Source organism: Bufo bufo, chromosome 2 (assembly GCF_905171765.1).
Source record: "Bufo bufo chromosome 2, aBufBuf1.1, whole genome shotgun sequence".
NCBI classification, from domain to species: domain Eukaryota; kingdom Metazoa; phylum Chordata; class Amphibia; order Anura; family Bufonidae; genus Bufo; species Bufo bufo.
The window spans coordinates 433,265,994-433,279,821 of NC_053390.1; the positions used below are offsets into that span (position 1 = coordinate 433,265,994).

General features: G+C 42.7%; 1 protein-coding gene across 1 annotated transcript in view; it reads right to left on the reverse strand.

Annotated features, from left to right (window-relative positions):
- NCAN (neurocan) overlaps positions 1-13,828 on the reverse strand; it is a 194,811-nt gene that overhangs the window by 166,280 nt on the left and 14,703 nt on the right. The window contains exon 3 of the mRNA XM_040419794.1: positions 6,291-6,349. Within this exon, the coding sequence (XP_040275728.1) occupies positions 6,291-6,349 (59 nt within the window). The remainder of the gene's footprint in view (positions 1-6,290; positions 6,350-13,828) is intronic.

Here is a 13,828-nt window from a genome sequence, read left to right on the forward strand (position 1 = left end):
CATGTGTCTGCTCAAACGGTCAGAAACAGACTCAATGAGGGTGATATGAGGGCCCGACGTCCACAGGTGGGGGTTGTGCTTACAGCCGAACACCGTGCAGGACGTTTGGCATTTGCCAGAGAACACCGAGATTGGCAAATTCGCCACTGGTGCCCTGTGCTCTTCACAGATGAAAGCAGGTTCACACTGAGCACATGTGACAGACGTGACAGAGTCTTGAGACGCCGTGGAGAACATTCTGCTGCCTGCAACATCCTCCAGCATGACCGGTTTGGCATTGGGTCAGTAATGGTGTGGGGTGGCATTTCTTTGGAGGGCCGTACAGCCCTCCATGTGCTCGCCAGAGGTAGCCTGACTGCCATTAGGTACCGAGATGAGATCCTCAGACCCCTTGTGAGACCATATGCTGGTGCGGTTGGCCCTGGGTTCCTCCTAATGCAAGACAATGCTAGACCTCATGTGGCTGGAGTGTGTCAGCAGTTCCTGCAAGACGAAGGCATTGATGCTATGGACTGGCCCGCCTGTTCCCCAGACCTGAATCCAATTGAGCACATCTGGGACATCATGTCTCGCTCTATCCACCAACCCGTCACGTTGCACCACAGACTGTCCAGGAGTTGGCAGATGCTTCAGTCCAGGTCTGGGAGGAGATCCCTCAGGAGACTGTCCGCCACCTCATCAGGAGCATGCACAGGCATTGTAGGGAGGTCATACAGGCACGTGGAGGCCACACACACTACTGAGCCTCATTTTGACTTGTTTTAAGGACATTACATCAAAGTTGGATCAGCCTGTAGTGTGTTTTTCCACTTTAATTTTGAGTGTGACTCCAAATCCAGACCTCCATGGGTTGAAAAATTTGATTTCCATTTTTTTTTTTGTGTGATTTTGTTGTCAGCACATTCAACTATGTAAAGAACAAAGCATTTCAGAAGAATATTTAACTAATTCAGATCTAGGATGTGTTATTTTTGTGTTCCCTTTATTTTTTTGAGCAGTGTATATTGCCCTTTTTGCATGGGCCAGTCCAGGTGGTAGGTATACACATAGAGATGTATGTATGCCCCCTTGTCAGCATACATCTCTATGTATATAATATATTGTAGGTGGGCTTATTGCTGTCCATTCAGACCCCCTGTTTTATATATATATATATATATATATATATGTATATATATATTTATGGATGTGCCCCAAGCATCTATATACAGTACAGACCAAAAGTTTGGACACACCTTCTCATTCAAAGAGTTTTCTTTATTTTCATGACTATGCCTTCAGTATGAATCTACAATTTTCATAGTCATGAAAATAAAGAAAACTCTTTGAATGAGAAGGTGTGTCCAAACTTTTGGTCTGTACTGTATGTACAGTTAAACTGTGCCCAGAAGCTCCCATGGATGCCCCCCTCCTCTGGAATGTGCCTGCTGGGTGGGGAGAGACCGACAACTGGACAATTATGTCCAGTTTCGGCCTCTTCAAAGGACAGTTGATCAATAAAGATCCTCTGCCCTTTGTCACGCCGGAGATGCCCTCTGCACCGGAGATGGTATGCCTAACAGGGATATGAGAACAAAGAGCTCCAATGCCCCTGTGTGCCGCTCACCTCCGGCGCTGTAATTACAGCGCCAGAGATGTGCGATATCTCCACAGGCGGGAGGATCAAAGGATCCCCCTGCCTGGGAGCGCGGGGCTGGTGCGGTGATGTCATATCACCACGCCAGCCCACGTGGACCTGGCTGCAAACGTGCGTGCGCACGCCTGCAGGGCGGGAAAGCGGGAGCGAGCGCCGTGGAGTTTAAATACCCCAGCGGCAATGCGCTCTGCAGATCGGGACCCCCCCCTGAAGGTGAGCGCATCCGGCGCTAGAGTGCGGGATCACTTCCTCCCCCTACATAGAAGAGAGCGCAGGCAGCCATCCGGGCTGCGCTGCACTAGGACACAGGACCCCCGGCACCCCCCCTGAAGGAGAGCGCATCCGGCGCTCAAACAAACTCCCTAACCCCGACAAGAAGAGTGCAGGCAGCACTGACAGGCTGCGCTGCGTTAGAAGATCTCCACCAGCCCAGAGGAGAGCAGGAGGGGAAGACCGAGCAGTTGAGCTGCTCCACTAAAGAGCGAAGGGAGAAGGGAGGCAGAGATCGAGCAGCTGCTGAGTCCTGCCCTGGATGACTAAGTATCGCTTTCCCTGTCCAGCCTCCTCCTTAACCCCTGCTGCCCTGAACCCCTGCTATCCTTCCCTGCATTGCCCTGTGATCCCCTGTAAACACCTGCATTCTCACTGCCCCCTGCCATTAACCCCTTAAGTGCCCAGCAGCCCCCCTGTGGACCCTGTAACCCCAGCAGCATTGCTGCTGCCCTTAACCCCTGCTGATCCCTGCTGCCACAGTCTGCAGTCTCTGCCCTGCAAGTCCCTGCAGAGCATTAACCCCTTCAGTGCTCTGGTCCCCTGCTCTGCCAGTCTCTGCAGAGCATTAACCCTTTCAGTGCTCTGGTCCCCTGCTCTGCAAGTCTCTGCAGAGCATTAACCCTTTCAGTGCTCTGCTCCCCTGCTCTGCCCTGCAAGTCCCTGCAGAGCCCTGCATTGCCCTGTCCCTACAGACCATTAACCCCTTCACTGCATGCTGCCCTGATTCAGCATTAACCCCTGCTGAGCTCCTGTACCCTGGTAGACCTCTGCAGCAGTTCCTTGGCCTGTATTTACCCCTGCAGCACCAAAATTGTGTTTAACCCCTTGTACCCTGTAGGGACAGTAAGTAGCCAGGTGGGTGGGTTACCGATAATTGTGTGTATGTAAGTGTATGTATAGTTAGTTTGTGGGTGGAATTTTGGATTGTGTAGTGTAGTTTAGTACTGTACATTTAGTGCTGTATGGTTAGTACTGTATTGTTAGCACTGTATTGTTAGCTCTGTATTGTTAGCTCTGTATTGTTAGCTCTGTATTGTTAGTGCTTTGCATACGTTGTGTATTGTAGGCTAATAAATACTGTGTGTTATTTGTACCTACTGTGTAACGTGTTGTTATTAGCGGTAGCTAGCTCAGTTAGGCGCTTGCAGCTAGCTTAGTGATTAGCGTAAGGCAAGGCGAAAGTAGAATAGTGTTATTAATATAAAGGTATAAATAGGCAGAGTCATCAATAGACGGCTCCTCCTATTTATGAATATTAATTATTGATATTTGCATAAATATTGATGATCAATACTCCCCCTTTACAGGGAGATCATGGCTGTAGTCAGTAATTGGCCGAGAAGACATCTCCAGGTATTTCTTGTGTGTCAAGCTGGGACCAGGAGGTAGAGAGCTGAGGGAACCAGCATCTGAACATCAGTAGCCTGGGATTGGTCCTTGTGGTCGATCTGGCATTTCTGAGGCTTCAAATAAAATTCTGTCTGGGGGTCCCAGTCGCACCCCTAAGTTTGTAGCAGTGGGTTCACCTGATCTCTGGGGCCCCACACAGTTGTATAGTTTTCATAGTGGCCAAATCCACCACTGGGATTGGTGAGGGTGAGTAATGATTTTTTTAAACTCATTTTTAGCCATATATATAAAAAAGGTAATCCTTCCAACCCTACTAATATACTGTTGGGCCAAATATAATTGGGGGGAATGTATCACTTGCAGCACTCCAGAATTCTGGCTTCAAAAAGTTGCCCAAATAATATAAGGCTTTGCAACTTATTGAGCTAAACTGAGAAAAAATGTTGCGACTTTTTGCATTTTTACGCTACTCACACCAGTTTTGAAAAGTGGGTTTCATTACAGATTTATCAACCAAGACTTCTTAAAAAGTCGCAAAAGCGGTCACAAAGTGGTCCACCTGCATACATATTAAAAAGTTTAGACTACTCCCATCCGAGACAAAAACACCTATATCATGTCATCTCTATAAAGTAATGATTTAAAGCAAACTATAATAGCTAAAAAAAACACACTCATGGGCAGAATTATTGCAATTCCTACACACTCAAATCCTAATCTTATGTGGTTACATATCCAACGGCATTCAGTAGATGCTGTCAAGTACTCATCATAACGTACAAAGAATGAAAAGCTGTGCATGGGGACTCTCGACTTCATTAGCATGTTCTAGCCAATATAGTAGGGCATTGTGTAGGTAGATTATATGCTAGGACTTTCACATCATTTATATGCAAGTTAGAAGCAGGCAGCTAAATGGTTGGTGATGACTGTACACCTCTTGACTAAATGTGGAATTGTCATGCAAAAATCTTAAAATTTTTATTTTTTTGGGTAAGGAGACTCTTAAATACTGGGAACTGAGAAGTGGCAGACCCGGCAGTATAGCACATTCTCGTTTCCTATTTGTTATATCTCCAGCAGCAATGAAGTTAAAAATATATTTTATTTTCACAGCAATTACCAATGATTTTCCAAGATAGATTTATTTGCGCCCCTGATGAGGCTGTTTCTCAAACAGTGCAGCTGATGATCAGTTTCTCTGCAGCTGGTAATTACAATCTGTGCATGGGATCTGCACTCATCATACCGTTGCCAAGAACTGACTTGTGTAATGCACAGATTAACTCATTCATATCACCATAAAATCCACACAAAGGGCCAGATTTCCTAATATGTCTGTGCCTAAAATCAGTGTAGAAAGGGTGCAAATTGGAGCAATGTTTGGTGCAATTAGCGCTAACTAGGTTATTTATACTTTTTGTCACAACTTGTTTAAAAAGGGGCAGGGCTTAGTATGGAAGGGCTGGGCCTAAGATGCACCATTTTGTGCCAAAATTGTGCCACAATTCTGGCGTAAAATGCAGTCTCAAAGTAAGCCAACCAATGTCTAGTATAAAGTTAGAGAAAAGTGTCTGTCCCTGCACCAGGTTTATCATCCAGCACGAGCCACTATAATTAAGGCCGAGTTCACACTTCAGTTATTTGGTCAGTGATTTCCATCAGTGATTTTGAGCCAAAACCAGGTGCAGCTCTAAACATAGAACAGATGCATATCTTTCCATTATACCTTATGTCTTGAGTAGAGATGGCCAGTTCGCAGTGTTCGCCAGCGAACACATGCGATCTGCCATCTTAACTGACAAGTCCGGCGAGGCACAGGTAAGTCCTTACCTGTGTCTGTGCGCGAGCCAGTCTGAAATGAAATGCGGTCTCCGGGAGCAGGCAGTTCCGAGAACAACCTCTGGGGGCCGTTCTCGGAACTGCCTGCTCCCGGAGACCGCATTTCATTTCAGACCGGCTCGCGCACAGGCACAGGTAAGGACTTACCTGTGCCTCGCCGGACTTGTCAATTAAGATGGCAGATCGCATGTGTTCGCTGGCGAACACTGCGAACTGGCCATCACTAGTCTTGAGTAGGCCTCACTACTGTTTTTGGCTCACAATAATTCATAGAAAAAAGTTACTAAATAACTGAAGTGTGAACTCGGTCTAAGCTGGTGCAGGTCTAAATACAGGAAAAAACTGATTATGCTGACTGCCTTGACTCTGTTGGATGTCCAAATAACAGGTGCTAGGTGATGTTCAGAGACAGAAATAGGTGTATCCACAATGAACAAATTCAAAAACGATAAATCCCCATTACTCTGAAAAAATGTTACTTCTTTACTTGAAAAGTCCTTAAAAACATCTTATACAATGGTTAAAAACCAGACCTACGCATGTCGGACATAGTATGACTTGTCCTTTATCATGCTTTATCTGAAACACATAGGTCTGGTTTTTAAGTGTTGTACAAGATGTTTTTAAGGATTTTTTAATAAAGAAGTGACGTTTTTACAGAGTGCGGGGATTTATGGTATTTGAATTTGTTCACTGCAGCCTGTCTAAGTTTACACCATCTATAGGATTAGTAAATCTGGGCCACAGAGTCTTCAGTAAAGAAGAAAATCTGTCTCAGGCGGCAGGATTTAGTATATGATTATAATATAAGCATATTATAGTGTGCTATAAAATATATTTATCATTAAAGCAATAGACTAATATACTGTAGTATTGGAAGTAATCTCCTAGTTAGTAATAGTATAACATTGATTTGGTTACGGTTTGGTTATGTGGAACTGTAGTAGACTACATAATACTAAATCTACCAAGATAAATCTCCCTCTCAAATATAGATATAAATATAACCAAACAACTGTTTGCAGCTAAAAGTAAAACACACAGCACAGTTTACTGGTACTCTCCAAATGAACTATGGTATGACATAAATGTACATGTACTGTATAATAAAAATACATTTTACAATTTTATCTAGCTAAATAAATAAAATAAAATACATATTGTAATGGATAAATAGGCTGAGTCTTACCTGCAGCACTTGTGCTTGCACTGCCCACAAGAAGAAGCCAGAGTCCCAATGCTAGAAGCCTAAAATATGAGAAAAAATTGATTGTATTTATATGTTTATGATTTTATTAATGTTCTGTTTAATATACATTTATATGGATACACCTTAATAAAATGGGAATGGTTGGTGATATTAAAGAGGACCTTTCACTAGTGTACAAACTAAAAACTAACTATATCAGTGGGCAGAGCGGCGCCCAGGGGTCCCCCTGCACTTACTAGTATGTCTGGGCGCCGCTCCGTTCGCCCGGTATAGGCTCCGGTGTCTGCGCTCCCTCTGCTGTACTGGACTGATTTTTTGTATGAGGCGTGTCCCTTGCTGCAGCGCTGGCCAATCGCAGCGCACAGCTCATAGCCATACTTTATGTTATATGAAAGTTTGTACAATGCACCCTTTTGATATTTATGTAAATGCTTCACCCTTAACACTTGTGTTTGCTTCTGTGTTAGTTACCCACTTACACATTGTACAGGGTAGGTCATTTATATGGATACACCTTAAAATGGGAATGGTTGGTGATATTAACTTCCTGTTTGTGGCACATTAGTATATGTGAGGGGGGAAACTTTTCAAGATGGGTGGTGACCATAGCGGCCATTTTGAAGTCGGCCATTTTGAATCCAACTTTTGTTTTTTCAATAGGAAGAGGGTCATGTGACACATCAAACTTATTGGGAATTTCACACGAAAAACAATGGTGTGCTTGGTTTTAACATAACTTTATTCTTTCATGAGTTATTTACAAGTTTCTGACCACTTATAAAATGTGTTCAATGTGCTGCCCATTGTGTTGGATTGTCAATGCAACCCTCTTCTCCCACTCTTCACACACTGATAGCAACACCGCAGGAGAAATGGTAGCACAGGCTTCCAGTATCCGTAGTTTCAGGTGCTGCACATCTCGTATCTTCACAGCATAGACAATTGCCTTCAGATGACCCCAAAGATAAAAGTCTAAGGGGGTCAGATCGGGAGACCTTGGGGGCCATTCAACTGGCCCACGACAACCAATTCACTTTCCAGGAAACTGTTCATCTAGGAATGCTCGGACCTGACACCCATAATGTGGTGGTGGGTGCACCATCTTGCTGGAAAAACTCAGGGAACGTGCCAGCTTCAGTGCATAAAGAGGGAAACACATCATCATGTAACAATTTCGCATATCCAGTGACCCCCTTAGACTTTTATCTTTGGGGTCATCTGAAGGCAATTGTCTATGCTGTGAAGATACGAGATTTATCCTACGGTGTTGCTATCAGTGTGTGAAGAGTGGGAGAAGAGGGTTGCATTGACAATCCAACACAATGGGCAGCACATTGAACACATTTTATAAGTGGTCAGAAACTTGTAAATAACTCATGAAAGAATAAAGTTATCTTAAAACCAAGCACACCATTGTTTTTCGTGTGAAATTCCCAATAAGTTTGATGTGTCACATGACCCTCTTCCTATTGAAAAAACTAAAGTTGGATTCAAAATGGCCGACTTCAAAATGGCCACCATGGTCACCACCCATCTTGAAAAGTTTCCCCCCTCACATATACTAATGTGCCACAAACAGGAAGTTAATATCACCAACCATTCCCATTTTATTAAGGTGTATCCATATAAATGGCCCACCCTGTACAATGTGTAGGTGGGTAACTAACACAGGAGCAAACACAAGTGTTGAGGGTGAAGCATTTACATAAATATCAAAAGGGTGCATTGTACAGACTTTCATATAACATAAAGTATGGCAAAGAGTTTAAACTTACCCTCAACACATTACAAATATTACAGTTAAACATAATACTTAAAAGGAATCTGTCACCAGGAAATTCACTTTAAAATCTGGAACAACCTTGTAGGGCTAGTTCAGCTGACTGTAATGATACCTTTCACTTCATTGCTTTATTCTAGACTGCTTTTAATCCATATGCAAATGAGCACTTAAATGCAGTAAGGGCATGCTCAAGCCACTTAGACCTCACTTGGTGCCTTTCTCTGTCAGTATATCCCTTTCCATCTTAATTGACAGAGCCATGTTCCTGCACAGTCATCTCACCTGGCTCTGTCAACCAAGAAGGAGAGGGAGTGAGGGCGCAGGAGCAAGGGTGCACTTAACTGCTCATTTTCATATGGAATATATGTACTTTTTCCGCCAAAATGTAGCCACTGATCACAAAGTGAAAGGTATCATTACATTCAGCTGAGCTGGTCCTTTAAAACGTTGTGTCTGATTACACAGTGAATTTCCTAGAACCCCAATAGTTGGTGTGCTAGGTCACACGCAAGATCTCCCAATGATGGAGGGGCAAAAGTTGGCAATAGCGAAAATTCTGTACTCTTCTAGGAAACTGATTGCAAAGCATTGGATTCAACCTGTTGGTCCGAGCAAACAGAAATTGGTAGGGACTATAAACCAAATTATACGGTTAGAAAGGGGTATTTCTTTTAAAAAGAGGAGCCCTTACCAAATTTTAGAAACAATAGGAGAACTGGATTATACAGTATGTTCTGGCTTGGCCTCACAGGATCTGCTGAAAGCGTGGCTGGTAGATAGTATGGGGATAGATAGCTCTGTTCGGATCAGAAGGAACGCAATAGCTGACCATTAGATGCAATGAGTGAGAGTGAAGTAGGTACATTCTGGAAGGATTGTAGAACGTATACTACTGAGGGAAGGGTGGACACTGCACGGAGGAGGGAGGGAAAGGGAGGGGGGGTCTGAGGGGCTTGTTGTTTTGTATGTTATGTACTATTGACCTATTTGTAAAATGACAATAAAAATGGTCTGATTTTGAAAAAAAAAAAGTGAATTTCCTGGTGACAGATTCCTTACACACACTCATTGCCAAAAAAACCCACATAAACCACCAAGAAGGAGTTGTTGGAATCGAATAAAACTTTATACAGTATGTGTGAATGTAATAAGGAGATATGTAAGTGATTATGATATTAGTGTAATAATTAGAATTATTAGTGTTCATAATTTAAATTTATGAGATAGCAGGACAATAGCCCCAAACATACAACCAATGCCATTCAGAACTAACTTCAGTGTAAAGAAGAACAAGGAGTCCTGGAAGTGATGATATGGCCCCTAGAGCCCTGATGTCATGAATACAGGGGAGGGGAGGGACACAGAACTAGGCCTTAAGGCTAAGGAGAGGAAAAAGGCCACCTCATAGGAAGCCCCTAAATCTGGCCCTGACTCCCTTCAGTATGTATAGACCCTGAAGGTGGGAAAATACATACGCCGTAACCTAGACCCTAGTAGCCCTGAAATGCCCGAGGTAGTGGCAGGGAATACGACTACTGGTTCCTTCCCAGGTGAACGAACCAGGGTCTCCCTGAGGCCTAGTAACAACAAGCACAGGGGAACAACCAAATACAAAGAGCAGTACAACTTATCTTATAGAAAATGGATGAGCAGGAACACAGGTTAGGTCCACACACCAATTCTTCCAAATCCAAGCAGAGAATATCAACCGCATGGTATGAAGTGTGAGACCAAACTAAGTAGGGAGTGCAGTAATGACCACGGGCTGCACCTAACAAAAGGTGTGGTCATTACCAAACCACAAGGCTGAGAATCAAGAGACTGTCAGTTAACCTCACGTGCAGTCAGTCTCTTCGATCTTTTAACCTCTGTCACAGAAGGTACCGTGACACCTGATCTCAACATCATTGAGTCTATCTGGGATTACAGGAAGAGACAGAGGGATTTGAGAAAGCCTACATCCACAGATCTGCGGTTAGTTCTGCAAGATATTTGGAACAACCTCCCTGGCAAGTTCCTTCAAAAAGAATTGATCTTGTTCTGAAGGCAAAGGGCAGTCACACCAAATACTGATATGATGTACATTTCTATATCATTCATATAGTTTCTATTTTGTCAATTGATAAAAATAGTAGTGATGACTCAAAGACTAAGCTTATATTACACCTGCAGATAATCGTGAAGATAACTGTTAATCAGCGTTCGTAGGAGCACTCTTAGCGATCATCTGGCAGTTTATTACTGCCGCCAATTACTCGATAAACTATCAAACGCTTGTTCATCGGGTAATTGCAAATTTTTCAACATGTTAAAAAATCATTGTTTGCGGCAGTAGCGATCGTTCGTCCCTATACTATGGAGGAGATCGTTGAATGTAATAGCAGTGGTCTCCTCTGCTGATGAGCAGGTGATTGCTGGGAAGGAACGCTTCCCTCTCGACAATTGCCTGCAAAATCTTCAGGTGTAATGTAAGCTTTACAGATCACCACTTGTATGTATGTCATGCAACGCCCACTCAGCCACTGCACTAGGTATAAAGGCTCATGCACACGACCGTATGTTTGGTCTGCATCTGATCCACATTTTTTGTGGATCGGATGCCGACCCATTAATTTCAATAGGCCCGCAGAAGATGAGGACAGCACACCATGTGCTGTCGGCGTCCGTATATCCGTTCCGTGGTCCTGCAAAAAAGAAAGAACATTTTCTATTCTTGTTCATTTTGTTGACATAAATAGGATATTTCTAGAGGAGTTTGAAAAAAAACTGTGGCATACACACGGCTGGGACCCGTGTTTTGCGGATCTGTGATTTGCGGAATGCAAAACATATACGGTCATGCACATGAGCCCTAATAAATTGTTTCAATTCTTCCTGAAGTATTCCTTTAAGTGACTGCAGATAATTATAACAAGGTTACATTTTCAGAATATGCATTTTAAATAATGTAGAGGGGAAAGAAAGACTTGGCCAAAATGCACAATCATATCCATTATTTAGATGTAAATTCACTATAGGTATTGACTTGCATCGATATAGAATCAGCATATGGCTTTGGTCTGCACACAGTAGATCCGCAAAATAATGATAACTTCCATGTGTAGTCCATATTTTTCTCATTCCCATCAATGGAAAGGGTGATGCTTATCTTAAATATGGACAAGAATAGGACATGTTCAATCATTTGCAGAACGGCCACATAGATTGAGTGCATGGCCCCATAGAAATGGATAGGTCAGTGTGCTATCCGCAAAAAATGCAGATAGCATTTGGTTGAAAAATACGGTATTGTGAATTGGTTCTAAACTGTAGGGTTAGTGATTTTATTGGAGTACAAGAATATGCTTAGTTTAGATCACAGTGTTGAGTTTATTACAGTGCCAATGGGAAGATACTATTCACAAAAGTATTGCAATGCAACTACATACAAGAAAACAGCAAAATCAATAGTGTAATGCCGTAGGGTCTTTTAGCCTAGGCTGCTTTATTGTATTCTTTGGCTGTCTGACCCTTTCCAGTCCCTTGAAGAAACAAGGCAAAGTTCCCATTCTGTGAATTCAAAAAAATTGTATAACTTCTGAAACTGACATATTTCTTTCATCACCTTCTTTTGCTTCCCATGAGCCAGTTAAGATCTTAAAGGGGTTGTACCTTTAAAAATATTCTACGATTTTCAAACCAGTACCTAGATCGCATGTAATAAAAATTTAGTATATAAAATGTATATGTATCTGTATAGCGCCACCTGCTGTTCTTTTCCTTATTTCTCTGTCCACCTATGCTGAGGTGGACGCACATGCCCAGTTCCATCCTTCAGCCGCCACCAGCCGTATTTACATGACAGTTACAAAGAGAAAGCTGCAGCAGAAAGACAGACCTCTAAGAATGGACAAAGCCCCTGAGGAAGGACATGCCCCCTGAGCTGCCACCCTTAAATAAATCTAGCAGAGGAATTTCAGTAGAGATCTCTGGATCCATGTGCGGTACAGGGCTGGTTCTAGCTTTGTTAGAAAGAGACTGTCATGTACTATATGATATCTGATTTTCATTTTTAACATTGATCTAGGCATAACTCCTTTAATGTTTCCTTCTAAATGCAGCTGATGCATCATCTCTCTAGTGTGTCTTCCTGTCTGCAATAACTCTGTACACATATCAGCAATGCCAACACACAACGATTATTACCCGCGTTTATCAGGGAAGTGACAGCATATTCTGCAGTACAGAAGCTCATGAGATGGAAAAGAGGCCATTGCACTCTACAGAACGTGTAGCTCTTCAAAAGTACGTACTATTTTTTCTTAGAACATTTCCCTCTTAATGAAGATGGAGCAGTCCTTGTGAAAGGGGTTGTCCAAGTTAAATTAAAACTCAGGCAGCCTCTGTACAAGTGTCAAAATAACAAAAGAATTGATTCTCACCCCTTTTCTCCCCTGCTTCTTTCTTCGCTGTTTTCCAGTCTTCCCCGCTGCTGTTTATTCTCCAGGTTGTAGAGGTGGCACACCGTGTACACAGTCACTGTACAGCCAATCACTGGCCTCAACCTTCCACATACTGCTGAGGCCAGTGATTGGCTGCATGATGAGCTATGTGCACTGAACGTCACCGTTGCACTCTGGAAGATGACATCATTGACAGGGAAAAATGGAGCTCAGCGTTGGAAGTGGTGAGGAAATAAAGGGGCATTGATTCTTTTGTTATTTTACCACTTTTACAGGTGCTGCCCAAGTTATTCTTTAACTCGGACAACCCCTTTAAGTCTTTTAAGTTTTTATTCAGCTCATTTTAAATTATCTTGGTCACCTACGATAGTGACAACCATTAATATCAGTGATAACATTCCCAAGAGAGGTTGTCAACCAGCTTTCTACAGAGCTTCTGCAGTATTATCGGCACTATATGCCACTCATGTCTGTCCACCTAAATAGCTTCTCTGCAAGCACAGAAATCAAGTTCCCCAAGGAAAATAATGTTGCAGAGATAGTATAAGTAGATAGCAACCAGTGATGCTTCTTGCATATGAGATGCATTACAAGTGCACTGACCTCACAACAACCCTTTTAACCCTATCATGAAATTCATATATTCGCAAAAGTATAGTAAAAAGTCACTGCATGGCGGCAATATACAAATCTATACGGAAAAAAAAAGGAACACTTGAAAGAACAGAAGAACTTGTGCACTGCATGCATTGTATAGAGGCAATCAGTTCATATTATTCTGCGCACAAGCAGCTGTTTGCCTATGGAAAAAGACTGTGTGCGGCCAATGCAGGAAACAGTTGGAAGACATTGATACAATGGAATTGTAGTATCCATAATGTATAGTTATTCACTGGCTCAGGCTAAAAGCAGACATTACAGCATCATATAACCATATTCTGGTCTAAATAAGCTTGGCTGGATAATATCCCAAGGAACAGCAATCTACATAGAAGGCTCAGAAATTCTTCAAATTGATTTCTACTGCAATACCTTGGCACCTAAAGGGGTTCCAGGGAAATAACATTTTTGTTTAAAAAATTAGTTAAAAATAAAAACTGATTGGTTCTGTCCCTTTAATTCTGCTCCCTTTTATAATTACCATTCTGTGTAATGATGTACCTTGTAATCTAGTACCCATCCCCCATTGTGCTGATAAGACCCACATTCCTGAGTGATCTCAGAGACATGCGTTCTACACACTGGAGGAGGGGCTAACAGGTTTAAACTTTATTCCTATGAAAAATATCTCC